The sequence below is a fragment of the Typha angustifolia genome, chromosome 15, assembly GCF_048772165.1.
Source record: "Typha angustifolia cultivar Huaian chromosome 15, ASM4877216v1, whole genome shotgun sequence".
NCBI lineage: Eukaryota > Viridiplantae > Streptophyta > Magnoliopsida > Poales > Typhaceae > Typha > Typha angustifolia.
The window spans coordinates 22843452-22867544 of NC_133253.1; the positions used below are offsets into that span (position 1 = coordinate 22843452).

At 39.9% G+C, this 24093-nt stretch overlaps 4 protein-coding genes across 4 annotated transcripts; all 4 read left to right on the forward strand.

Annotated features, from left to right (window-relative positions):
* The first annotated feature begins 213 nt into the window (after positions 1–213).
* Positions 214–5575, forward strand: LOC140778705 (putative disease resistance protein RGA3). Its single transcript, XM_073123542.1, has 3 exons — positions 214–458; positions 553–4792; positions 4895–5575. The coding sequence occupies exon 2, from the start codon at positions 895–897 to the stop codon at positions 4750–4752; it is 3858 nt and encodes a 1285-aa protein (XP_072979643.1). The 5' UTR covers positions 214–458; positions 553–894; the 3' UTR covers positions 4753–4792; positions 4895–5575.
* A 788-nt stretch (positions 5576–6363) lies between these two features.
* Positions 6364–11761, forward strand: LOC140779446 (putative disease resistance protein RGA3). The gene is made up of 2 exons (XM_073124509.1): positions 6364–9743; positions 11354–11761. The coding sequence occupies exon 1, from the start codon at positions 6457–6459 to the stop codon at positions 9670–9672; it is 3216 nt and encodes a 1071-aa protein (XP_072980610.1). The 5' UTR covers positions 6364–6456; the 3' UTR covers positions 9673–9743; positions 11354–11761.
* A 497-nt stretch (positions 11762–12258) lies between these two features.
* On the forward strand, positions 12259–16818 carry LOC140778908 (putative disease resistance protein RGA3). Its single transcript, XM_073123808.1, has 2 exons — positions 12259–16406; positions 16515–16818. The coding sequence occupies exon 1, from the start codon at positions 12420–12422 to the stop codon at positions 16401–16403; it is 3984 nt and encodes a 1327-aa protein (XP_072979909.1). The 5' UTR covers positions 12259–12419; the 3' UTR covers positions 16404–16406; positions 16515–16818.
* Positions 16819–17434: 616 nt separating this feature from the next.
* Positions 17435–21280, forward strand: LOC140777083 (putative disease resistance RPP13-like protein 1). Its single transcript, XM_073120983.1, has one exon. The coding sequence runs from the start codon at positions 17435–17437 to the stop codon at positions 21278–21280; it is 3846 nt and encodes a 1281-aa protein (XP_072977084.1).
* The last annotated feature ends 2813 nt before the right edge of the window (positions 21281–24093 follow it).

Here is a 24093-nt window from a genome sequence, read left to right on the forward strand (position 1 = left end):
TAAATTTACTATTCGTTCATATGATTACCATACAATTTTACCACTATCCAATCCGTGTGGGATCCATTTTCACCCCTGCCGAAATGGATTTTGAGACGACTTTTACAATTATAGATATCGGATAGGATTAATATCCAATATTTAAACGGATCCACTGGGAAACTAGAAATTGATCAGTAAAACCTTCTTACTTCAATCTAGTTGATGGCCGTTCTCGCATCTGAATCAATAATTGCCTATCTTTTGGCTAATGAGTCTCGCATAAGATTTAAAAGGCAAACTTGGAAAGTCAAAAAAGGGATCCTCGGCAAATCTCCATCTCCGTTACATCAGACATGTCCTATTCCACAGATATGATGGAAACGGTGAGTACACAAATATCGGTGGCAATTCACGCAGAAGTCAACTATCGGATGTTAAGCAACTACGTTCAGATGCTCTGCGACCGGCCCATACATGTGGGGTCCTACTCTCTAACACATGACACGCAACGTTTTGCACGCACTCTGTTCGACGATTTGCCGACCATAACTTGTTTACATTTCTCTATAGTGATCTTGCGCAATGTCAGCGCTTTCCATGGCCAATGATGCTGTTGACAGGTCTTCCAGTTGGTACGGGAACGTTATTGTGGCGTTCCTTCTCGGAATGGGACTCTGGAAGCCGATTTAAAAAGAGAGGTTCCATGCATGTGTCCATCTGCCAACTGGGGTGTAGAAAAATAATGGAGGATGATGTTGGCACACGTTTATATAGCATTGAAGGTGGAGAGGACATGAGAAAAGGGCGTGGATGCTTTCTTCGATTTGCTGATTCTACTGAAAGAAGCAAAACTGCTACCTTTTGTCAACCCTTGGGTACTTGTGAGGGAGAAGGAGGAGCAGCTGCTTTCCAATGGCGTCAGAGCTGATGATTAGTGGATGGTTCGTATCAAACATCGCCGGTAACCTTATCACTGCACTCATAGCCTATGCAGAGGAACAGTGGGTTATGCAGCTTGGCCTCGAGGATGAGCTGAGAAGGCTTAAGAAGGCCCTTCCTAAGATACAAGTGGTCGTGAACGCAGTCAATAACGGCCATATGAGGGAAGGGAACCCAGACCTGAAACGATGGCTACAGCAATTCAAAGATGCGGCTGATGAGGCAGAGAACTTGATGGATGAGCTCGAGTACCACCAATTGGAAGAAGATATCAAGGGTGAAAATGGCAGAATGAGTCGTGCTGCCTCTCGCTTTAAAACTATTCTTATGCGTGCTGTGCATAAGGATCCTACTCTAAAAAGGTTAAAGAAGGTAATGAAGGAATTAGATGAGGTTGCTGCTGATGTGGGAGATTTTTTCAGGTTAGTGGATACCTTAAAGCAGCAGCAGCAGCAGCATTTGATCCCGAGTAGCCGCCAGACTACCAATTTGCTCACTGGCAAAGTGTTTGGGCGAGAAAATGAGACAGAGGAGGTTATAAAGAGACTGCTAAATTTCAATCTTCAATTTGTCGAACGAAGATTCTGTATTCTACCTATAGTCGGGGGTGGAGGAGTTGGAAAGACCACTCTTGCTCAATTTGTGTACGATGATGAGAGAGTAAAGAAGCATTTCAAATTGAGGATGTGGGTATGTGTCTCCAATACTTTTGATGTGCTCTCACTTACCAAGAAGATCTATGAATCTGCATCCAAGAAAACACCTGGCTTTGTAAATCCTGATGTGCTTGTAGACGAGCTCCAAAAACATTTGAAGTCAAAAAGGGTTTTGCTTGTCTTAGACGATGTTTGGAATGACAATGATAGAATTAGCTGGCAGAATCTACTAGCTCCTTTCCAATCAGTAGAGAGGGGAAGTATAATCATGGTAACAACTCGGATGAAAACAGTTGGAAATATGATGAGGGACACAATGAAACCTTTCTTCCTGGAGGGTTTAAATGAAGATGATTATTGGAAATTCTTTAAGGAGTGTGCATTTCCTGGTGAGGACATTGAATGTCATGGAAAATTGCAAGACATTGGAAGGAAGATTGCCAAGAAGCTAAAAGGGTCCCCTTTAGCTGCAAAGACTGTGGGAGGGGCATTGAGCGCCAATTTAGACATTCAACATTGGGAAAATATCTTACATAGTGAAATATGGGAAATAAAACAAGGTGAGAATGACATCATATCAGCTTTAAGATTAAGTTATCTGCATCTATCTTCACACTTGAAACCTTGCTTTACGTTTTGTAGTATATTTCCCCAAGATTATGAGTTTGATAAAGATGAACTGGTTCACATGTGGATGGCTCTAGGTCTAGTACAGGAGGATAAAAATAGGCGACCGGAGGATGTAGGATATACATACTTTGATGATCTATTGAAGAAATCATTTTTTGATGTTAAAACACAATTGTTCCATCAATACTATATCATGCATGATCTGCTACATGATCTTGCTAAATTTGTTTCTCAGGGTGAGTGTTTTAGAGTCTTAGGTGATAACATAGGGGGTCTCCAAAATACTGTTCGCCACTTATCAGTTCAAGATAACAATTTCTCTGAACTCGATATCTCCAATCTCAAAAATCTGCATACAATTTTCCTGCATTGTGTCGAACGTCATCCCAGGTTACATTGTGTTATTTTTGAGAAGCTTGCAGGGCTGAAAAGCTTACGAATATTGAAATTGTCTGCCAAGTACTGCCATAACCTTCCTGATTGTATCGGTGATCTTATACACCTTCGCTACTTGCATTGTGATAATATTGAGTATACTAAAATTCCTAAATCTGTTGGTAAGCTTTACAACCTGCAAGTCATGAGTTTTAGTAATGAGGAATACGACTATAGTGATACTCGACCTCAGCAAATACCCCTAAATGGCCTCAACAACCTTATCAGACTTAGGTACCTGACTATGTCCCAAGAACAACACATAGTCATTATAGGTGGTATAGGGGGACTTTCTTCCCTCCAGAAATTGAATTTCTTCTGTACAAGGGGCGGTGAACAAAGTATCTATCAGTTGAAGGACTTGGGAGAGCTTCGTGAATTACACATTCAGAATCTTCAAAATGTAAGAAACCATGAAGAGGCTAATCAAGCCAACTTGGAGAAGAAAGTGCATCTCCACACATTAGTGTTAGAGTGGGGTTCAAAGCACAGGGAAACAAGTGCAGGTTCTGAGTTTGACAATAAGGTAATTGACCACCTTAAACCATATCTGAAGCTCAAGGTATTAAAGATACGTGGATATGCAGGTCTCATGAGTCCATGTTGGATGACAACTAAGTTTCTCCCTGAGTTGGGATCAGTTGAACTTTCTAATTGCAGAGGATTGACTGACCTCTCACCACTTGAGGAGCTGCCCTCACTTACGAACCTATGTCTTGAAAATATGGATGCAGTGAAACGATTTGGTCAATCTCACTATAGTGCCAAGACTATAATTTTTCCGTCATTGCAAGTGTTAGAATTTTGCAGTATGTCCAAACTGAAAGAGTGGAATGGAGGGGGAAGGATGATACAATGGCTTCCATGTTTGAGAAAACTTGTGGTCTCTAGATGTCCAAAGCTGCGGATATTACCCCCTCTTCCTTGCAGCTTAAGAGAATTGATTATAAGTGATGCAGCATTGGATGCTCTTCCAGTGCTCTGGCCGTGTTCGAACAACAAGTGCGAGAGCTCATCAATTTCATCTTCTCTTGCTTCACTGAAGCTAGATGGCTGTTCAAGAATTCTGTCCCTAGCTGAGGGCTTATTACTTCATACTAGACATTATACAGCTTTGAAGGATATTAAGATCTTGAACTGCAGAAAGCTGATGCATTTGCCCACAGAGGGGTTCAGGAGATTCATATCTCTCAAGAAACTGGTGATAAATGAGTGCCCAAAACTGCAAATATGTGCAACATCAGATGGCTTTCTTCCTCCATCACTCCAACTCCTCAAAATGGTGTCTTGTGGTGATCTGGATAAGATATTAATTAAGTCTCTGGAAGAGATCACCAATCTTTCTGAACTGGAAATAAAACTCTGTGCAAATATTACAGGCCTTCCATCTTTTGAAGTGTTTGGAAGATGGAAAGAACTGCAAAAGTTGTCAATCGAGGATTGCGGAAAGCTAGAATCAATAGATGGTTTACAAGCTCTCTCATCTCTCAAGTGTCTGACAATCAGAGGATGCCCCAAGTTGGTTGCAGTGGCTTCGTCACCATTAGCACTAACTGCATTCCAGCATTTCTCAGTTCTTGCTAGTGAAGTGCTAGCATTTTTGCAGAGATTACCAGGTTTTCTAGCCCTCATGTACTCGCCAAATAGATTCTTCTCTAAACTTGCTGCTGCTGCTAAAAAGGCATTTATGGGAGGTTCCTCCTCAGTGCTGGATGAGCTTCACATCGATAATTTCTCACTGCTATGCACAGAGCCATTGAGAAGCCTTTCCGTCCGAGTTGCGACAATTGAATATTTTTCTGAATTCAAATCCTCAATAACACAATGGATGTTACAGAACCACACCTGTCTACAGGAGTTAAGAATTTCCAGAGTTGACTCTCAGCAGTTCCCACCTGTAGACCTGCAAAGTCTCTCTTCCCTCCAGCTTTTGATACTAAATAATGCCAGTCAACTCCAGTCAATGCCACTACTTCCGTTGTCGCTGAAAACTCTGCACATACTTGACTGCGATCCGATGTTGGAGGAGATGTGCCAAGAAGGTTCAGGTCCTGATTGGCCCAAGATTGAACACATCCCCGATATAATTATAGGATCTTATCACAACTGAAGTAGGAAAAGAACAGAAGAGGGGCTATTGCTGCATCAGCGTAAGAAACTTTTACTCGTTTCCTTCACATTTATACTTTCTTTTACTCCCCCTTTTCTGTTTGTCTTATCAGATGTTTGGTTTACTTCCATTCCATTTTCAGGTGGCTCTTCTACCAGTATGTTTTTCAGGTTATTCGAGAGATCATTAATGTCTCCAACAAGGTGAAAGGCAGGTTCTTCCTCTTGTGATACATTTTATGTTCCGTAACTATTAGTATTATGGAACTTTTGTTTGAGATTAAACATCACTATAACAAGTGACAACTATAAGCAACAATGAATTTGCTTTAAGGGCCTAACTTGAGCAATGCCAATACAGCATAACTCTATTGATTCTTATTGATAGTGCTGGGTGATTTCTGCCTGAACACCAACTCCTTTTATGACCAATGGATTGCAACTACAGCGACATGCATGGTGAAAACGAAGCTCTCAAATCATTTACAGTGCCACCACCTAAACAGAGCTTCGAGGAAGATGAAGCATTTTAAGGTGCAGCCCATCTCATGAGTTAGCAATGACTGTTGTTAATGTCTTGCAAGGGCTCCAAGAGCATTGCGAGGTACCTGAGCTTATGAGATTACAGAGCCCATCAAAGAATCTCATGCATACTGTGCTTATAGAAAACAAAAATATAGTTGCATATGGTCTATGCCCTTGCTTCTGCATCTCTCTCATGACCAAAGTAACCTGAAATAAACTACTCATCGCACACAGAACCTTAATGTAAGATGCTCAATAATAATTTTGTAAAAGAAATCGAAAAATAAATGGTTTATAGAAAGAGAGAATTTGTTATGCTTTCTTGTTGACTCTGAATACGCTACATGAACTTTGAGCTAAAATTTCCTTCTCGATGCCCACCATCTGCTGCTATATGATCTACTTATTAGATTTAGTTCGTTCTTAGAGCAAATGTGGGTTTGTATAGAAACTATATAACAACATAGAATGCATAGTGCAATCAGAAATCTAATATAGGAGAACTATAGAATTAAAGCCGTATGTGATTAAAATTATTAAATACACATGATTTAATTTCCCTTTTATTTTAGGAATAAATTTTTTATTTTATTTAGAGTACAACTCCTTATTGCACAAAAAAAAAAGAGTTAAAACATTATAATAACTCTATTCTAATATACAAACATTATTAATCAAAATTTTATTTTGATCTATACGTCAATCTAATTACTAATTTACTCTTAAAATTTATGGTATTAATTCACTTTACATCAAATTGAAAATAATAATTGGATAAAAAATAAAATATTTTTTTCATCTTTTTTATCTTCACTTTATATCACATCAAATATAACTATTATATCTTTATTCTAGAATATAAGTCAATATAAAAATAATTAATTCTAAAATAAAGATCTCTTTTTAAAATAATAAAGAGAAATACCTATTTTAAAAGTTAATCTTGTTTTTAAAATAAACGAGAACTAAATGCACTCAGCCTCATTTTTAAGGGATAACTTTAAGAGCAGAACCTGCTTGCAAATTGCAATAGAGAAAAATATGTCCTGAATTGTAAAATCCGTAAACGTATGGTGCAAAATGAATTTTTCACCAGAAAAAAAAAGTCTACGCCGCAAGCAATTCAGCCGAAGAAGCCTTCGTGTCTACTCAGGAGGAAGGAGGAGAACACCACCGCTCAATGGCTTCCGTTGCTAAGCTAATCACAGCACTCGTATCCTACCTAAACCAGCAGCACAAGATCCAGCTCGGCTTGAAGGACGAGCTCGAGATGCTGGAGAATGCCCTCCCCAAAATCCAAGAACTCTTGGACGCGATGGACCATGACAACATCGAGGATGAGAACCCAGTTGTAGGAAGATGGCTGTGGAAGCTGCGAGATGCGACTAACGAGGCAGATGACTTGGTGGATGAGCTCGAGTACTACCGGCTTGAACAAGAAATCGAGGTGAGTGATCGAAGAACCATCACTGATAATGATACATTCTTACAGAGGCTAAAGAATGCTATGAAGGGGTTAGTTAAGGTAGCTTCTAGTGTTGATGATTTCTTTGAGCTGGTTGATATCTTAAGGCGGCAGCAGCAGCAGCAGCAGCAATCAAACAGGAGCAATCGTGATACTAGTTCCCTTTTAATTGTTGAAACCCGAGTATTTGGTCGAGATAATGATAAAGAAGAGATCATAAACATACTACTAAGTTCCAATTCGCAATGCATTGATAGGAAATTTTCCATTCTGCCTGTAATTGGGGATGGGGGGATCGGGAAGACTACTCTTGCACAGCTGGTATACAATGATGTAAGAACAAAGGATCATTTCGGAAAGAGGATGTGGGTCTGTGTATCCAATGCTTTTGATCAAATCTCACTGGCTAAGAAGATCTACGAATCCGCATTAGGGGAGAAAACTGATTTTGATAATCTTGATGAAATTCACTGGAAGCTTTCAGAAGAACTGAAGTCAAAAAGGGTTCTTCTCGTGTTAGATGATGTTTGGAGTGATGATGATAGAATTTGTTGGGATGAAGTACTAGCTCCTTTCCAATTGGTAGAGAGTGGGAGTGTGATCATGTTGACAACTCGGATTGAAGCAGTTGGAAAGATGATGGGGATTAAAACAAAACCTTTCTTCTTACAGGGTTTGAGTGGAGATGATTACTGGCAATTTTTCAAGCAGTGCGCATTTCGCTATGAGGACCCTACTTATCACAAGAAATTGGAGAAGATTGGAAAAAAAATTGTGAAAAAACTGAGTGGTTCTCCTTTAGCTGCAGAGACTGTGGGAGGGATATTGAGCCAAAGTTTAGATGAACAGCACTGGAAAGATGTCTTAGATGGCGACATTTGGGAACTGCAACAATGTGAAAATGATTACATGCCAGCTCTGAGATTAAGTTATCAAAATCTGCCTTCACACTTGAAGCCTTGCATTACATACTGTACAACATTTCCTAAAGGATATGAGTTTGATAAAGACGACTTGGTCTATATGTGGATGGCTTTAGGCCTGGTTGAGCAGCCTACAGATGCAAAAAGACGACCAGAGGATGAGGGATATGATTACTTCAATCATCTCTTGGAGAAATCCTTTTTTTATTGTAAAACATGTGACTCCCACTCGTATTATGTCATGAATAATCAAATGTATGATCTTGCACAATTTGTTTCTCAGAGTGAAAGTTTGGGAGTCATGGGTAATATGCCGAAGAATATCCCAAAAACTGTTCGCCACTTATCTGTTGACATTAGCAAGCTCTCTGGACCTGAGATCTCTGACCTCAAAAATTTGCGTGCCCTTTTCCTTTATTTTGGCAGATATCACCCTGAATTACATGTTGATATTCATGAGAAGCTCAAAGGCTTGAAGAACTTGCGTGTGTTGAAATTATCTGCCAGGAACTTGCATACATTTCCTGACTGCATTGGGGATTTTATACACCTACGCTACTTAAATCTTGATGATACTGCTATTAGTCATCTTCCTGTATCAGTTAATAAGCTTTACCACCTGCAAGTTATGAGTATTACACCAGCACACCATGGTTGTATGCAAACCTGTCAACTCAAACATCTGAATGGATTAGACAACCTTATTAATCTTAGGCACCTGATTATGCCCTGGAAATTATTTTGCATGATTGATTGTGTTGGGAGACTAACCTCCCTTCAAAACCTGGATATTTTCTGTGTGGCCAAGGAGGATGGACACAAAATCAGTGAGTTAAGAGACTTAGGAGAACTTCGTGAACTAGGCATTCAAAATCTTGAAAATGTAACAAGAATCGGGGACGTTGTCGAAGTCAAATTGAGTGATAAGAAGTACCTTCACACAATGAGATTAGAGTGGGTTCTGGAAGGCCGCACAGGTGGAAGCTGTGAGTTTGATGAGCAGGTACTTGATTTCCTTAAACCATGTTCTGATCTCAAGGTACTGAAAATATCTGGATATATGGGTCGAAGGCGACCACTTTGGATGACAACTCAATCTCTCTATGCCTTAGAATCAATTGTTCTTTCCAGCTGCAATGGCTGGGCAGACCTCTCACCTCTTGAACAGCTACCCTGCCTTAACTCTTTGTGCCTTGAAAATATGCATGCAGTACAAAGTATTGGCCATCAATCCAATGGAGTTGCTGGAATTATCAATTTCCCGCAGCTGCAAGTGCTAGTAATTCATGATTTGCCGGTACTAGAAGAGTTGTATGGAGGAGCAGGGGCAACTCAATGGTTTCCATGTTTAACAAGTCTCCGGGTTTCTGGATGCCCCAAGCTGATGTTGTTAAACCCACTGCCTTGCAGTTTAAAAGAATTGAGTATACAAAATGTAGCATGGGTTGCTCTACCAAAACTAAAGCAGAACGGTAAGAACAACTGCTCCTCGTCATCTCTTTCTTCGTTGCGGATTGCGTCATGTCCAAGCCTCGCGTCACTAGCTGAGGGCTTGTTTGCGAGACCTGAAAATTTTACAACACTTGAAGATTTGACAATCTTGAACTGTCCAGAGCTAAAGCATTTACCCGTACAAGGGTTCAGGAAACTTGTCTCCCTGAAGAAACTGGTGATAAAAGAGTGTCCCAAGCTGGAGGGACGCACAGTCTCGGAAAGCTTCCTCCCACAGTCAATCCAATTCCTTGTTATGGCATCTTGTGGTGACCTTGATGCTGCATTACCTAAAGGTTTGGAAAAGGTCACTGATCTCATTGAGTTGGAACTGAAAAACTGTGCAAACATAACTTCTCTTGCATCCATAGAAGCACTTGGAAGATGGAAAAAATTGCAAAAGCTGTGGATAGAAAATTGCAGGGAACTAGCATCATTGGAGGGTTTGCAAGTAATGTCCAATCTAAAAGACCTGAAGATCAGAGGGTGCTCCAAGTTGCCCAACATGACCATCTAGGAAGATTGGCTACGTTCCTGTAGAATTTGTCTGTTACTAGTGAAAATGGTGTCATCCTTTCCAGGTTGTTGGTACGTACTCTTTCTTAGTCCCCTCAAATTTTAGTTCTTTCTAGACCATTATTTTGTTTGTAATTTTTCATGAATAGCCATTGCAACATATTTTTTCTTTTAAGTTATATTCCAAATAATTGTCTCGTAATAAGATCACGAAAGTTTTCTACCTTTGGCTTTAAGAATTCTCCATACTAGTTATATTGCCAACTATTCTTTTTTTTTTTTTATCTCATGGCTTAATGCAATATAATTGGGTTTTTGTCATTAATCCACAACCTTAGGATAAGATCGTTTGTCCCTTTAATATCACTGAAGAAGGTGATATCGATAATTTAGGATGTGGCAGCTGCCCGATTAGAAGTTTACCCAAATTGCCTAATCAACTTTAATTGGGACACTAATAAGCAATTGATTGTCCAGTTAGTGTCATCCAAGGTGACCAAACTTAAACTCACGTACAGTTTTTTTATCTTTTTCATATGTACAATCCATGCTATACGATTATGCATGAATAGTTCGATTAGAAACTGAAACTATAAGCATTACAAATGTCAAAAGCAAACACCAAAAATTTAAGACTGTCCATTGCAAATTAACAATATTATGGATTTGCAAAATACTTGTATGCTATATTTTGGATTTCCATTAGATCAATATATGACTTAAAGGAGAGAACTTGCTGTTTGAGCCATGCAAATTTGTACCTCTCTCTCTAGTAAAAAGAGTAAATAACATGGATACTGTAAGTTTTTCAACAGAACTTGAATATGGTCATAGGTTAAGGTAACTATACTAATAATTGAAGAAATTGAATATTTCATATATTCATTCTCATCCTCTCTTAACTGTTTTAAGCTTAACCTAACCCAGGGTGTATTATGTTCCTCTTGGGGAAGAGGCAGGATGTGATTTGCAAATAAGGAAATACAAAGTTTGAAACAGAACATCTTAAAATTAATTTGTTATTTTAGATTTCCCTTGTTCTTTCGTACATTTTATTTTACAAAATTAGAGGTCCACGCATTGTTCATGCCGCAGCATGAGGCGCATGCTGCAATTACCAAATTAAAGTTCAAATGTTCAATTGCTAATTTTGACTACTGACTGCTCTGTGCCAGTCCCTACAGATGTTCTTCTTTGTATATAAAAGATTACCAGGAAAAAAACATTGATGTTAACCAAAACCATGTAGGTACCATATGTTAAACTAAAAATAGATTGCAGTGATCCAAGATCCTTCCTCTAGCTACACTTAAAAGTGCCATTTTTTCTTGATTGAGAAATGAGATGTTACCAGCTAAGTTACAATAGCTGGGCATGACAGTGCCCAATATATGTTTGAGGAATAACATCCTAGCGCATGGTTCTATCTTCAAAATTCCCATGAAAACAATACTTTCCTTTCTCCTTTCAAAATTAAGCTGTCCAATAAGCAGTAGATTAATTCCTATACACATGATTTACTTGTATGCTTTCAAAACAGGCTTTGATCTCATTGCATTCAGCAATGATGTTGGCAATATACTAGACAGCAGTCTTTTTGGTTAACAGATTGACTATTTTAAGGACAAATTGCTTTTTTTCCTTTCCTTTCCTTTTCTTTTTGTCTTCTTTTTTCTTTTCAGATATTCTGACTACCTCAGTGATGCGCCTGCCAGAAGGCTGAGAGAAAGAGGGATTTTGGACTGCTAAATTTATGCAAATCTTGGAAAAAGGGGTTCAGCACTTCTCCAGTATTATTTCTATGGTATATGTATTTGATGGTATATTTTACGCGAACTCAGAGTGGTTGATGAATGACGATGATGTGCGATCAATCCGATCAATCCATAACGATCATCCCAAATTTGTAGAATTCTTTTACAAAAGCATTGTATCATCCTAGCCTTCTCAGCAGTTGTTGGTTAACTGAGAGAAAGATGATTGGAGGCTGCTATATTTTTCTTTGTTTCAAACTTGAATTGAACTTGCTTCAGGGCAATCCTATATCGGTAAATCAAGCAAGAATCTAGCTTGTCCATGAAAAGCATGGCATTTTTAGCACTATTTGTTGATGAGCAGCTTGTTAAGGTAAGTTTTTGACCAATCTTAGTCATCTCTTAAATTCTTTTTATCAAAATGACGACACCACAAATTTAATACCAAAATAAATTAATAAAACATTGATAAAATTAATATTTTATTTTATTAATTTATATTATCAGTGATTTATATATATATATATATATATATATATATATATATAACTACTGAACTAATCAGTAGTTTATTTTAAAAAATTTGATAAGACAATTATAATAAAACGAATCACTTTAGATATTGAGTTTGGACTGCGGTGTATTTTGGTCAACAACTCTGCTTGAATGGGAGTTTAGCTCGAGTTGAAATCGATTCGAAACTAATTTCAAACTGAACTTGGTCATGGCTTTGCTCGGTCTCTGAGAACTACGTGCTCACCTCACCTGCCAATCCATTGGCAAGTTGGACGTAGAAAAATAGTGAGGTAAGGCTGCATGCGGTGGGTGAGTGCGTCCCATGCTGGAATGGCATAGGCGCTTGCATATTCTATTTGCTGATTCCTTGAGGGAGAAGCGAAATCCATCTCTTTTTCGTTGTCTACTGCTCGATCCTGTGTGACAGAGGAGAAGGAAAAGAGCTCCCCCAGTGGCATCGGGATCGTCGACCGGCGGGATGCTTTTATCGCCCGTCTTCGCTAAGCGGATCGCTGCCCTCGTATCCTACGCATCTGACCAGTACACGACACAGCTCGGCCTTGGCGATGAGCTGGAGAGGCTGGACGAAGCCCTCCCCAGGATCCAAGCTGTCGTGGACGCGGTCGGCCGGGGCCAAATCCAAGATGATGGCCCGGCGCTCGCAGAATGGCTCTGGAAGCTCAAAGATGCTGCTTATGCTTTAGAGGACGTGATGGATGAGATCGAATACCGGCTACTGGAAGAAGAAACAGGGGCCGGAAGAAAAATCGAGGTGAGTAATGCTGCCTCTAGCTTCAGAGCTCTTATTGAGCATGCCTTGCATTGGGATTCCTCTTTAGAGAGTTTAAAGAAGGGTGTCAAGGGATTAGATGAGATTGCTGCTGGCGTGCGGGATTTCTTCAAGTTGGATTATACCTTAAAGCAGCAGTACCCATTTGAGATCACAAGTGGGCGTAAAACTAGTTCCCATTTAGCTGTTAGAGGCCAAGTGTTTGGGCGTGATCAAGAGAGAGAGGAGGTTTTAAACGAGCTTCTCAATTTCAATTCTCAATCCATGGAAAGGAATTTCTCTATTCTACCTATAGTCGGGGTTGGAGGGGTTGGGAAGACTACTCTTGCGCAACTCGTGTACAATGATAAAAGGGTAATGAATCATTTCAGCATGAGGATGTGGGTGTGTGTCTCCAATACTTTTGATCCGATATCACTCACTAGGAAGATTTATGAATCTGCATTTGGGGAAAAACCTAATTTTGACAATTTTAATGAGGCTCATATAAGGCTCTCAGAAACTTTTAAGGCAACAAGGTTTCTGCTTGTATTAGATGATGTATGGAATGATCAAGATAGAATTGGTTGGCAGAGATTACTAGCTCCTTTCAAATCAGCACGGAGTGAGAGTATGATTTTATTAACAACTCGGATGAGTACAGTTGGAAAGATATTGATGGGAAGTGCAACACCTTTCTTCTTAAAAGGTTTAGGTGCAACAGATTACTGGGAACTTTTCAAGGAGTGTGCATTTCTTAATGAGGACCCTAATGATCATGAAAAATTGCAAGAGATTGGAAGGAGAATTGTTGAGAAGCTGAAGGGATCCCCTTTAGCTGCAAAAACTGTGGGAGGGATATTAAACTCCAGGTTAGATTATCAGCACTGGCTGGATATCTTAAATAGTGAGATTTGGGAACTAGAACAAGATGAGAATGACATCATGCCAGCTTTGAGATTAAGTTATCAGTATTTGCCTTCACACTTAAAACCTTGCTTCACATATTGTAGCATATTTCCTCCAGATTGTGAGCTTGATAAAGAAAATTTGGTCTACTTGTGGGTGGCTCTGGGGCTGGTTGAGCAGCCTATAAGTGGAAAGCGGCAACCAGAGGAGATAGCAAATGAGTATTTCAATTATCTACTGAAAAAGTCCTTTTTTGATTGTAGAGACCTTGACAAAGACCCATTCTATGTCATGCATGATCTATTACATGAACTTGCACAATTTGTTTCTCAAGGTGAATGTTGGAGAGTCATAAGTGGTAAGAAAGAAAGTATACCAAATGCTGTTCGCCACTTATCTGTTGATATTTTGAGTATATCCAAACTCCAGATCTCTAACCTTAAGAACTTGCGCACCCTTCTACTTTTAGATGGAGATGATTCTGAACGGTGTTATGTTAATCTCGAGATGTTCAAAATGCTAAAAAGCCTACGAGTATTGATAATACCTCCTGAGTCCACGGTTACATCTCTTGAGTGCATTGTTGATCTAATACACCTTCGGTACTTGAGTCTTGATTATAGTTCTATTACTCATGCTTACAAATCTGTGAATAGGCTTTATCATCTTCAATTTATGAGATTTACACCACCATATTTTGGTTATCCTGGAGATTCTCCACTGAAGCGGCCAGTTTGCTTCAATCTTGTCAACCTGAGACACCTGATTATGCCAGGGAATACAGTTGCAAATATATCTGGCATAGGAAGGCTTACTTCACTTCAAAATTTGAAGGCATTCCGTGTTGAAGAGGAGGATGGACACAAGATCTGTGAGTTGAAAGATTTGAGACAACTCCGTGAACTGTCCATTCAGAATCTTGAAAATATAACAAATGTTAAAGAGGTTCAGGAATCTAACTTGAAGAATAAGAACCACCTCCATACATTGAGTTTAGAGTGGGATTCATTTGGAGCCCCTGAGTTTGTTGAGCAGGTACTTGACTGTCTTGAGCCACATTCTAATCTCAGGGTGTTGAGAATAAAGGGATATATGGGTCTCAGCTGTCCCCGGTGGTTGACAACTAGTTCGTTCTCTGAGTTAGAATCTATTGTTTTTTCATGTTGCAAGGGATTACAAGTCCTCCCACCTCTTGATCAGCTACCCTACCTTAAGTCTCTATGCCTTGAAGATATGCATGCAGTCAAACAAGTTGGCTATAGATCCAATGAGAGATTTGCTGATAGCATTTTTCCATCATTGGAAGCACTAGATATCTCAAATTGTGACTTACTAGAAGAGTGGTACGGTCAAGCAGGGACAACCCAATGGTTCCCATGTTTAAGAAAACTTCGGGTTTCTGGATGCCCCAACTTGAAAGTGTTATCCCCTCTCCCTTGTAGCTTAAGAGAATTGGATATAGGTGATGTAGCATTGGGTGCTCTTCCTAAGCTGTGGCAAGGTGGGAGGAGCAACCATGTGAGCTTGTTAACATCATCTTCTCTTGCTTCGTTGACTGTATATGGCTGCTCAAGCCTTGTGACCATAGGCGAGGGCTTGTTACTGCATCCTGAACTCTTTACAGCTCTTCAAACATTATCCATCTCAAGATGTCCAGAGTTGAAATATTTGCCCGTTGGTGGGTTCAGGAAACTCATCTTTCTCACAGACCTTGTGGTAAAGTGGTGTCCAGAAATGCAGAGAGGTGTAACTTCAGAAAGTTTCCTTCCCTCATCTCTCCGATCCCTCGATATTGATTCGTGTGACCACCTGGATGTGATGTTATCCAAAGATCTGCGGGAACTCACCTTTCTCTCTTCATTGGAATTACGTTGCTCTCCAAACGTTACATCCCTTCGCGCATTAGAAGTGCTTGGAAGATGGAAAGCACTAAAATCTTTGTCAATTGACACTTGCCCAAAGCTAGCATCATTAGAGGGTTTACAAGCACTTTGCCCTCTCATGTTCCTCAAAATTAGGTGTTCCAGATCAGTTGCAGCAGCATTATTACCATCAGCATTGCCCAATGAGTTAGCCAACAAAGCTGCAGTGGAAAATCCCTCCTCTATGTTGGGTGGACATGAAATTGAAAGATCGCTAAAGCTGCAGCATTTTTCCTTTGCCAGAACACTGCTTCGATTATTACAGAGATTAGTAGCTCTCCTCACCCTCATATGCTCCGCAATTAGGATCTTCTCTAGACTTTGTGTGCCAACTTCATCTCAGCCGCTACCATTGACTGCTGATGTTTCAAAGAGGGCAGTGGAAGGTTCCTCCTCCTTATCAATAGACAGGCTGCACATTAATGACCTCTCTCTGCTATGTGCAATGCCACTACGAAACCTCTCTTCCCGTGTTGTGACAATTGAAATTTCTTATGAACTGCAGTCCTCACTTGAACAATGGATGTTGCAGAACCGCACCTCGCTCCAAGAGCTAATAATTTTCAGCATGAAGTCTAAGCAGTTCCCACCTGTAGACCTGCAAAGCTTGTCTTGCCTCCGGAATTTGATAATACACAATGCCTCTTCTCTCCAGTCATTACCGTTACTTCCCTTGTCGCTGAAAGTTCTGCGCATAATTCGTTGCCACCCAATGTTAGAGACGAGGTGCCTCAAAGATTCAGGTCCAGATTGGCCGAAACTTTCTCACATTCCTAATGTATGCATAGGGTCATACAATAAGGAACAATTAGAAACTATTGCTGCTGCAGAACACAGCACAAGAGGATTTTCTACCACATAATAGGTATGAAGTCTTTTCCTGATTCCTTCACATTGAGTTCTTCTTTGACACTAATTTTTCTGTTTATCCTTCTGTTTACTTTTGTTTTTCTAATATCCAATCAATTTTCAGGTGCCAGATTCCCACGTCGGCAGTAGTCTTGTGCACAAGGATGCTCGTTCTCCCTAAATTTTAGAAACTGAAAGTCACAAACTAGATCAAGGCAGGTTCTTGTTACCTGTTTTTCTGGTTGGTCATTCTAGAAAAATGTGATAACATGATATGCATTTCATGCTTCTGTAATAGGACTTTTACCTCGAGGTTAAGCGCCATTGTAAGAATGAGATTTGTCGTTTAAATAAGGATTTGTAAAGTTGGAATTCTGTGGCTTAGAGGTGACATATTCTCAAGTTTAATTTCAGACAGGGCAAGGGTGTTTCAGTCTGTAAGAATGAGACTTATTCTCAACTCCAATACTCATCAGAATGGTTGTTTCCTACCTCTAGCCTGTAAATATGCAAAGCTCTTCTTTTGAGAGAAATAAGTATTTAGTGGTGTCATAATTAAGATGATGCTGATGCCATTAGAATCTAAATCTGGGACTATTCATACATTATGTCTTTTTAACCATTTGAGGACTAATCTAAACGGATATCCTAAGTTTTTGATATACGAATCAAATTACTCTCATAAATGTGAGAAATTCTTTCCTGTCTCCAACTCGCTGGTTTTGTAGACCAAATTGCACCTTGGTTTGACAGTCTACAAAACTATTATTTGCATAAATAGGCCGACATGCAGTTATTATAGTTGGTCAACGAGGAAGACACCGTTATAACTTATTAGTCTATGACGCTGACCAACCAATTATTGGAGCATCGTACTCATCATCCTCGTTGGAGAGAGGGGCCAAAATAGCAACACTTGCCAACTTTGTCGTGCATGCTCTTCTTTCTATTAATTAAGAACGTAGAAGCATAGTTGGCAAATTTCTCCTTGTTCTACTCTTGCTTGCGTTGTGAGGAACAAGGAGAGAAGGCCAGTCTTCCACAATGCCGGTGGGATTGACAGTCGGCGGATGGTTCGCGTCGAGCATCGTCGGCAGACTGCTCGATTCCCTGAAATCCTACGCCACGTACCAGTACAGGTGGCAGCTTGGCCTTGAGGCGGAGCGGGAGAGGCTGGAGGAGGCCCTTCCCCGGATCCAAGCTTTGCTGGACGCCGTCGACAGCGGCCACGCCCTGAAGGAGAAGAACCCGGCGCTGGAGGAATGGATGTGGCAATTCCGGGACGCGGTGGAAGAGGCCGAGGACTTCATGGATGAGATCGAGTACTACCGACTCGAGAAACAAATCAAGGGGGAAAAGAGCAAGGTGAGCCAAGTTGTCTCTCGCCTCGAAACTATTCTCAAGCGTGCTGTGCATAAGGATCGCAGTCTAGAAAGGTTAAAAGTTATTGTGAGGAGATTAGATAAGGCTATCGCTGGTATAGGGATTTTTGTTAATTTGCTGGACGCCTTAAAACACAAGCAATCTTTGATCACCAGTAACCGTGACACTACTTCCCTTTTACCAGTTGAACATAAAGTGGTTGGGCGAGGTGATGAGAAGCACAACATAATAAACAAACTGCTAAATTTCAGTTCTGCATCTGCTAGGAGGAATTTTTCCATTCTACCTATAGTTGGGGTTGGAGGGATTGGGAAGACCACTCTTGCTCAATTTGTATACAATGACGAGGGAATAAATAAGCACTTTAAAAAGAGGATGTGGGTGTGCGTCTCTAATACTTTTGATGTGCTCTCACTTACCAAGAAGATCTATGAACTGGTGGTGGTTGATAAAACACATACTACTAATAATCTTGATTTGCTTCAACGGGAGATTTTAGAAAGTTTGAGGTCTAAAAGAATTCTGCTTGTGTTGGATGATGTGTGGAATGATGATGACAGAGAGAGTTGGGGTAAATTACTAGCACCTTTCAGTTCAGTAGAGGATGGAAGCATGATCTTGTTAACAACTAGAATGGAAAGAGTTGCAAAGATGACGGCGGGTACTATGGAACCTATATTCTTAAAGGGTATGGGTGAAGAAGATTACTGGGAGTTCTTTAAGAAGTGTGCATTTGGTGACGAGGACCCAAAATATCATAACAAACTGCAAGACATTGGAAGGAAAATTGCAGAAAAGCTAAAAGGTTCCCCTTTAGCTGCAAAGACTGTGGGAGGGATATTGAGAACCAATTTAGCTGACGAGCACTGGAAAAATATCTTAAATAGTGAAATATGGCAACTAAAACAGTGTGAGAATGACATCATGCCAGCTCTGGGATTAAGCTACCAGCATCTCTCTTCACACCTGAAGCCCTGCTTTAGATTCTGTAGCATATTTCCTCAAGATTATGAGTTTGGTAAGGAGGAACTTGTCTACTTGTGGATGGCTCTAGGCTTGGTTCAGAGGCCCATAAATGGGATTAGACGACCCGAGGATATAGGAGAGGAGTACTTAAATGAGCTAGTGGGGAAATCATTTTTTGATTGTAAAACAGGCTTACACACATACTATGTCATGCACGACCTGTTACATGAGCTTGCAACCTCTGTTTCTGTAGGTGAATGTTTTAGAATCGAAAACAGTTGTGAGCCCATAAGCATCCCTAAAACTGTTCGTCATTTGTCCATCAATACTTGTTTTACTCTACCAATACCTGAGATCACCAAACTCAAATACCTGCGCACCCTTCTTCTCTTAGAAGAATCTAATCCCAGCTACTGTCACATTCCAGAGGTGCTCAAAGGCCTGAGAAGCCTGCGCGTATTGGAATCAGCAGGTTTTTACATCACTGATGACTGTTTTAGTCATCTAAAGCACCTTCGCTTGTTACGTAGTGGTTCTTATACTTCTCCAGTTTTTGAATCATTGAATAAGCTTTACCACCTCCAGTTTTTATACTATCAACAGAATGATCCACATTCCAATAAGTTATACCCACCAGACTTCATCAACAACCTTATCAACCTTAGGCGACTAAGTACGCCCAATTCTCTGATTGGCAATGTATCTGGTATTGGGGGACTAACCTCGCTTCAGATTTTGGATTGCTTTAGTGTTAAGAAGGAGAATGGAAATAATGTTAAGGAGGAGTATGGAAATAATCTTTTTGAGCTCAAAAACTTGAGAGAGCTCCGTGAACTCGGCATTCAGAATCTGCAGAAAGTGACGAGCGTTGAAGAGGTCGCTGAAGCCAAGCTGAACGACAAAGAGCACCTTCAAACACTGACGTTAAAGTGGGATTTCAATCATATCTATGACAGTGGCAGTCGTGGAAGCCCCGAGGTCGAAGAGCAGGTACTTGACGCCCTTCAACCACATTCCAATCTCAAGAACCTGAAGATAGGTAATTATCTTGGGCGCCGGAGTCCGTGTTGGATGACTCCACAATCTCTATCAAAGTTGGTATACATTAAACTTCATGACTGCGAAGGATGGGAAGATCTGCCACCTCTTGGGGAGCTACCCTTCCTCGAATCTTTACAATTATTTTCCATGGATTCGGTAAAGCGGGTTGGCAGTCCGCCGGACAGGGGAACTGAAGTTAGCGTTTTCCCGTCGTTGCGAGTGCTATACATCAAACACATGCCGGCGTTGGAAGAGTTCTACGGAGGAGCCAGAACAAGCCGATGGCTTCCATCTTTGAAAAGTCTATCGATCATCAGATGCCCCAAGCTGAGAATGTTTCCGAATCTCCCTTGTGGCTTGAGGAATGTGTATATAGAATCTGTCAACTGGACTGCTCTTCCAGAACTGTGGCAGGGAGGGCTACGCACGTCGTCGTCGTCATCTCTTTCTTCACTGGAGATCTCCGATTGTCGAGGCCTCGTGTCCCTGGCTAAGGGTTTGTTAATGCATCCTGAACGTTTTACATCTCTTGAGAAGCTGTCCATCTGCGGGTGTGGAGATCTGTCACATTTACCCATCGCAGGATTCGAGAAATTCACCTCTCTCAAGGAACTCAGGGTAATGGGTTGTCCGAAGCTGCAAAGGGGCTCAACGACACAAAGGTTCCTCCCTCTGTCGCTGGAATGCCTCGCTGTTGAGGATTGCAATGTTTTGAATGCATTGCCCAAAATCCCGGAAGATCTCAATTTTCTATCTGAGGTGAAATTAAAGCGCTGCGCGAACATCAAATCCCTTCCACCGGCAGAAGTTCTCGGCAGATGGAAGGCTCTCAAGAGGTTGTCGATTGAGGAATGCTCGGAGCTACGTTCACTGGGAGGTTTACAAGCACTCTCATCCCTCAAGTATCTGACAGTCGAAGAATGCCCCAAGTTACTCGCAGCAGCTTCGTCGTCACCATCATCGTTGGCAGTGGAAAATCACTCTTCCTTAACATTGGAGCATCTCGTGATTGACAATCCCGTGGTGCTTTCCACTGTGCCTTTGAAAAGCATAGCTGCTCGAGAAGTGTACATCGGACGTTGTAATGAAGTCCGATCCTCAGCACTAGAAGGATGGGTGTTGAGGAACCGAACCTCGCTGCAAGTGCTGAAATTGGGAAGCGTATTCTCTCGCCATTTCCCGCTTGTGGATCTGCGAAGCCTCTCTTGTCTGAAACGCCTCGGCGTAGACTGGTGCAGAAAGCTTCAGTCACTGCCAAGACTTCCAGCATCGCTAAACAAACTCTGCTTATATTTCTGCTCTCCAGAATTGGAGGAGAGATGCCTAAGAGATTCAGGTCCCGATTGGCGTAAGATTCGGCACATTCCTTACGTGCAAATAGGCAAATACAATAAGGAGAAATTGGCAACTGTTACTCCAGCGGAACACAGAAGCCGAACACAAGGGTATCATTTCTTTCCCAATCTCTTTAACGTTAAATTTATCTCCATATTACAGTGATTTTTTTTTGGGGGTGCTAGCTCGTACTATCTGAAAAAGAAGAAGAAATTGAGTGGATATTAGTTGCTATTTAGAATTCAATCTTTGTTTTTTTACTGTTTTAGCCAAGAAATGTGATTTCATGACAAAGAAAACACAACGAAAATGATACTGATGTAGAATGATTATGTGGTAGATTTATAACTGATTATAGCTGACTATTTGGCTTAAAAATAATTACCATCTTTTCATACATTGCACATTTACCCCTAGTAATATTTTTCACCTCCCTGTGTATAGGATATTTTACTCGTCAGTTCATTTTTTTAAGGGCATGTAGCACTACGCAAAACACAATGACCATCAACTTGTAATGTCGAACAGGAGCTAGAGGAAGATTCTTCTTAGGGATCGGAGCTAGATGAAGATTCTTCTGAAGACGAACAGTTTCTTTTCAGTACGAGCCACTGCTGGACATTGCTCTGAGTTGAAGTACTCACTACATAATGGGTGTTAATTGCTCTGAACTCTGAAGTCAAGTCCTTGCTAGTAACGGGCGTTCCATTGATCGTGCTCAAACTCTCTCATTCCTAGCTTGTATATTATTGTCATGGGTTCACAATGTTGATTTGAGCCTATTCTAACGTGGTATGCTCATATAGTCATATGTGGCTACATGATAAGAAGAAAGAACGAATGTAGATAGAAGAAACAGAGTTATAAGAGTTCCCATCTAAAGTGATTTTATGGTTGGGGCTGAAGCACAAAGATTTTCTTCCCCTCATATATAAGGGTGTTCTGTTTGAGTGAGAAAGAGAACATAAATGCGTAAGAGGAGTACTTATTGATTTAAGAAGTGCCGTCAGGGAAAAGCACAAGAGGGACTGTTGCTGCATTATTTGCATGGATAATTTTTCATTTGTTTCGTATATAATTCTGCATTATATCTTCATTTCTCTGTTAGTGTTTCCTACATCCAGTCCATATTAAGGTGGTGATTCTGCATAACTTTTCAAGTTAGTTGAGTAATAACTACAAGTCATCCCAAGATCAAAGCAGTGTGAAATGATTATTGAATGCTTCTCAGAGTAGCATATTTCGAGTTCTAATCAGATAATACTATAGAGAAATTTCAAGTTCTCAATTCATGGTACGTCTTTCGAAATATAAGATCTTTCGTCTTCGTTATATTTTGTATCAATCATGTGTAAATTGTAATCACGCGGATACAGCATCAGTAAATTCCATTAAGGGATCACTGTTTGGTTCAATACAGCCCAACCTACCTTAAGATTAGTTAATTTAATGAAGAGGAAAAAGTTGGCGACGGTAATGGGGAGTTAAATAGAGAGGCTTCCCCTCACTGTTTAGTTCAAAGACTCTCTTGAATGAACCTAGACTCCCATCTCTCTTCTCAGATTGCTTCTTCTCTGTCTTAATATTCAACTTCTTCTGTTTTTTTTTTCCAAGACTTTTAGCCCTTGTTTATTTTGAATTTAGTGTTCCCTTCTGAATTGGTACAGAAACTCTTAAATTAATTCAGTAACTAAATATTTTTTTATACTTTTCATATTTAATTAAATTTATTTTAAAAAAAATTAATAATAAAAAATAAGTTTAACTAATCAAGTTCGGAATTTAACTTCAAACCTAACAAGAGCTCAAATCCCTCCTTCACCTCAATTGCCTGTGGAGAAAACTTCATATCAAGGTTGATTTAATGAAAACTTCTTACTTACTCTTAACAAAATTTTAGATGGGAAGCTAGATATTAAGAACTGCTGCAGTTGACAACCCTTCTACCCGGCGCTAAATATTCTTCAGAGTTCTCTTGATTTGCTTCTCTTAGTAATCCGTAATCTGATTTTTTTTTTTGTTTCTAATAAATTCCAGAGGAAACTCTATTCCGTCCCTCATTTTTCGTGTTATTTTTGTTTGACCTTGATTTTCTTATTTTTTTTGTTCTAAATCGACTCCTCAAATTGAAGTTAGATGGAATAATATTTTTTTAATAAAAATATGTATATTTATTAAAATAGTTTTGAGTACCCTTGGTTAGTTTTATTGAAGGTTGATTAGGCCGTGGGATAAAAATTAATAGCAGGAAGTTTAGTAGATAGTAAATATAACAAAAATAATAGTCGATTTAAATAGGTAAAAAAAAAAGGGGTCGACACATAATAGTAAATTATTCGTGCAAAATTTTCATTTCTCTCTCCAAAATTACCAAGAATTTTTTGTGAATAAGAAAATCTAAAATGTAGGGCTCTAAAAAAGTAGACTGCGAATCATAAATTATAAAAGTACATGATGTAAAATGAAAATTTCTTTTTTTTTTTAAAGAGCAATTTTTTTTTTTAAAAGTCAAACGCCAATTTTGCACGAATAATTAATTAGTTGTTACATAGAAAAGTTCTGGTCAGCAATTTTTTAAACGTTTCTTGGTGTACAAGTACAACCGATTAAAAGTCAATTGGTTGACGTGATTCCATACTTCCATGTGCAACCGGCCAGTTCTTGTTTTCGAAGACATCCACATAAGAAGCATGGTGATCTGCACGAATAGTTTCCATTCTATCGCTCAATTCTGTATAAGATTCATGGTGACGGCAGTTCGACAGCGACAGCGCCCACAAACCCCCATATTCAAAGTATATCTAACTAGTTATTTCTCTCTCCCCTGCTGTAATTAGTTAGTAAAATTAGTAAGCTCCCAACACGTCACATATTTAAAATGACTATGCGAGATTAGTTAAAGCAAGTCGGTTGATAAGAACCGAACCAGTCTCGTATATAAAATGTTGAAGAGGGAGGAGGGCAAGACGGGAGGTCGT